Source organism: Poecilia latipinna, unplaced genomic scaffold (assembly GCF_001443285.1).
Source record: "Poecilia latipinna isolate Pla-1442-1.1 unplaced genomic scaffold, P_latipinna-1.0 Scaffold152, whole genome shotgun sequence".
Taxonomy (NCBI): domain Eukaryota; kingdom Metazoa; phylum Chordata; class Actinopteri; order Cyprinodontiformes; family Poeciliidae; genus Poecilia; species Poecilia latipinna.
The window spans coordinates 520,093-523,878 of record NW_015112768.1 but is presented as its reverse complement, the minus strand read 5'-3'; the positions used below and the strand labels follow the sequence as shown (position 1 = coordinate 523,878).

At 36.2% G+C, this 3,786-nt stretch overlaps 1 protein-coding gene across 5 annotated transcripts in view; it reads left to right on the top strand.

Annotated features, from left to right (window-relative positions):
* Positions 1-3,347: 3,347 nt before the first annotated feature.
* esrp2 (epithelial splicing regulatory protein 2) overlaps positions 3,348-3,786 on the top strand; it is a 30,979-nt gene continuing 30,540 nt past the window's right edge. For 3 of the 5 annotated variants that reach the window (XM_015029406.1, XM_015029405.1, XM_015029404.1), the window contains exon 1: positions 3,441-3,762. In XM_015029406.1, coding sequence (XP_014884892.1) covers positions 3,631-3,762 — 132 coding nt within the window. In that variant the 5' untranslated portion in view covers positions 3,441-3,630. The other 2 variants (XM_015029402.1, XM_015029403.1) reach the window with 2 other exon arrangements.

Below are 3,786 nucleotides of genomic sequence, written 5' to 3'. Positions count from 1 at the left end.
TTTTTTTTTTTTTTTTTTTTTTTTTGCTTCTTTTTATGAAAAAGCAAAAATTTTGTTCTTGTATCCCACAGTGCAGTCATGTTTTTAACTTCCCCTCACTGAAAAGATTGCCAAATGAAAAACTGCATGTTTCCTTTGTTGGCATGCAAAAAGAGGAATTGTGACCTAAAGTTTGTCCTTAGCTTATAAAACCCAAAAATGAACTTTGGACAAGGAAATACAATCTCTACTTTGCACTTATATTTTTAGCTATTTCGGATCACATATCTACTTTACAAAGTATTTTGGTCTGATGTCAGAAATGCAAAGCACATACACTGTATCTTTTTAGCTCCATTTTTTCACCATGAGTGAATAAACCTGTAGATGGCACTAATGCCTTTGGGGAGACACAAACATGTTTAAGTTTAACACTGTCTTTTTAATTTATCATTATAGTTACGTTATACAGTGCCTATGAAAAGTATTAAGCCTCCTGGAGGTTTGACCCTTTCCAGTGCTTTTAGTAATTAATAACAATCAACAAAATTTAACTTTTTTGACAAACGAAATTAAAATAACACCTAAAAGATCAAATTAAACACTAATTTAAACAGAAATAATAAAAATGAAATATTTTTTTTTAACATGGAATAAACGACTGAATAAATATTCACCTTCTTTGAAGTGACTGACTGAAATCAACAGAGGTCCAGCCAGTCGGTGCTGGTAGTCTCACATTGACTGGAATGGAGATCACCTGAGTCCAGGAAGTGTGTTTCAAGTGATTGTAGTTTAAAGACACCTGGGCTTGGATGGTTCATTCACTGGTTCATTCCCAGCTGCCATTACAACATGAAGACAAAAGGACACTCAATGCAAATCAGAGAACCTTTTTAATCAGAAAAGGTTAGTGAAAAGCATAAGTCAGGGGATGGATACAAAAAATTCTTATCGCTTAAGGGAGACTCCGTGCTCAGGTGGAAGGAAGTTCTTTGGTCTGATGGGACCAAAATGGAGCTTTTTGACCATCAGACAAAAGGCTATGTTTGGCACACACCAAACACTACACATCACCTCAAACACACCATCCCCACAGTGAACCATGGTGGTGGCAGCATCAGGCTATGGGAATGCTTCTTGACAGAAGGCCCTAGAGGGCTTGTAAAAGTTAAAGGTAAAATGAACGTAACCAAATATAGGAAAATCCTGGAGGACAATTAGATTCAATCTGCCAGAGAACTACAGAAACAGCAAACATTTATTTTCCAGCAAGCCAATGACCTGAAGAATCCAGGCTAAAGCTACACAGAACACACAAAAAAACAACATTTTGCCCTAAAATAAATATTTATATAAAAAAAAACCTTTACATTTTACAACTGCTTAATCTCATTACCTCAGTGATCTTTTAACTCTATAGCTATATTTAGATCACTGAGACCTGCTGAACACAAATTGTTTGTTCTTCCCAAGTCCAGGTTAAAATGTAGAAGAATTATTTTCTGTTTTTTATTCATGCAGCAAAACAAAGCTAAGTACATTTAAGCTCTATCAACCACACCTACACAGTAAAGAAGATCCCTGCAGGTTAGGATCAGCTGCTGAAGAATAAACCATGATTCTTTTACTTTTTCTACTAATTTTATAAACATAAGGTTTAACACATGACTTAAAAATGAAAATGTAGTCACATACATCATATAAAATAAGTCTTACAATCCTACATCCTGAACACATGACAAACAACCATGCACATACTCAATTTATTAACATGTATGATTTTGGTCTTTTAATGAAATGTTGGTAAAATGTTAAATATGCATCTAAATTCTTTACTTACTAAGATATTTTTGACTATAGCAATGGAAAATGACAGCAAGTTAAGGGGGGTGAGAAACATGAAATCACACAAAGCCAAAAGATGAGGGACACATACAGGGCATTTTCTCATGAAAAGAAGGGAAAAGAAAAAGGAATATATGGTATTTACTTAAAATACGAAGCAGAATGTAGTGCATATATGACAAATTCAGGACAAAGACATATAAGATATAGACTACATTTATTTGCATTATAAAGCTACGACTTGGTCTTAATTTATCATTTCTGTCAATTGCACCTACTGAACCAAAGACTATACTTGTCACCTTATATCACAATCAGGGCTTGTGACTGCATGACAGTAAATATTATCTAGCATGGGCGTTCAGCTTGGCAGCCTCCCCATGTGTGCCTCAGGTGATCAGACTGGTTTGACTAGAAGTGATGATTCCACGCACACAGGGTGAGACACAACAAAATCACTTCTGAGACCAGAGATTTAAATAAGATAAAGGAAAAGAAGAGAGGGAGAAGGGATGTCAGCATCAACAACATGGAGAGAACCAGAAAAACTCCAGTCAACTTGCAGGAACCTTTTAGGTCACTCAGAATGTTGTAGTTTGGAGGTTAAATTACAAATAATTAAATTTTAAAATACTAAGCTTGTCTTGAGAAAGATGACTGAACAATTAAGACAAGCTGAAGGCCTCTATTAAAGCAATGAGACTACTGATGGAAATGAGCAATTACTGAATCTGGTGTATTGATGGGAATATTGTACATTCATTAATATGAATTGTCCTATTGAAATAAAATCAGTTCAATATAATTCAACCTGAGCCATCAATAGTGCTGCAGGTATGACCTCCATGCGACACATCATTGATGGAGTAATTCATAAAGAGCCCAAAGTGCGTTTTGAGAGCATATGCTGTTCAACACTTGGAGGTAATTTTATACAATGATATAAAATGATATTACTGTATTAAAAATAATTTCTTTATTGCACTTATGTTTTGTTTAGAATCTCTGAAAAACATAAATTTGAGTTTTATTTACTGTAAGAAATAATAAAAACTAACGCAGTCAAAATACTCTAACGTATGTTTGTCACTGAATACATCACTTTTTGTGTCTTTATATTGAAATTCTGAAATACTTTTTTTCAGATTAAGTTTTATTCAGGGTAGTATTTTGTATATTTTTGCTTAATGCAAATTCTCTACACACGTATAAACTTTAACAATATTCAAAAGCGACCTTATGGCGCAGCTTAGAGTATGTTCCTCATTTACCTGCACTTTGCCTTCTCTATCAGTGTTGAACATCAAAAGGCTTCATGGATGAGCCTTTGTGCTGTACCTACTTCCTTAACAGGAAGTAGCCATCCAATGGTATTCCAGTATTCTTCATGAGATCCCGCCCTCACCTTTGTAATCCAGCCAATAGGCGAGGCCTCTCTCTTCGTTCAGAGGCAGAGCCACACAGGTAACTCGAAAAAAAATAGGAGTGGAGGAAAAAAAACCTTCAGGGCTTGTTATGGAGTTCGTGTGAAGGAAACACGGATTTCCACCCTTCTTTACCAGTTAAACCAGTATCTCTGGATAGTACACGCTCAAGTACAGCAACAGGTAGAGTCTCTCACCGCAAACTCTTCCGTGGCTCCTCTGAAAGTAATCTCCCCACTCTTCTTTCTTTCTGCGTTTATCTCAATTGACTTTCCAGCCCTTTTGTTCGCTCTCCTTATCACTTGGAAAAGGTGAACCCTCGTGTTATTTTTTATTTTAATCTTTGCTCTAATTGTAGTTTTTACCCTTGTGGTCCCTGATGGCTTCGCACAGTGATACTCTGGTGGTGTTCTTTGGGGCAACAGCTGGTGCAAATGGGGGTAAACTGGGTTCGGATGAGAGGGAAATAATTCTCTTGGTGTGGCAAATTGTGGATCTACATGAGAAAAAGGTACGGACCTTTCTGACCCCCCCC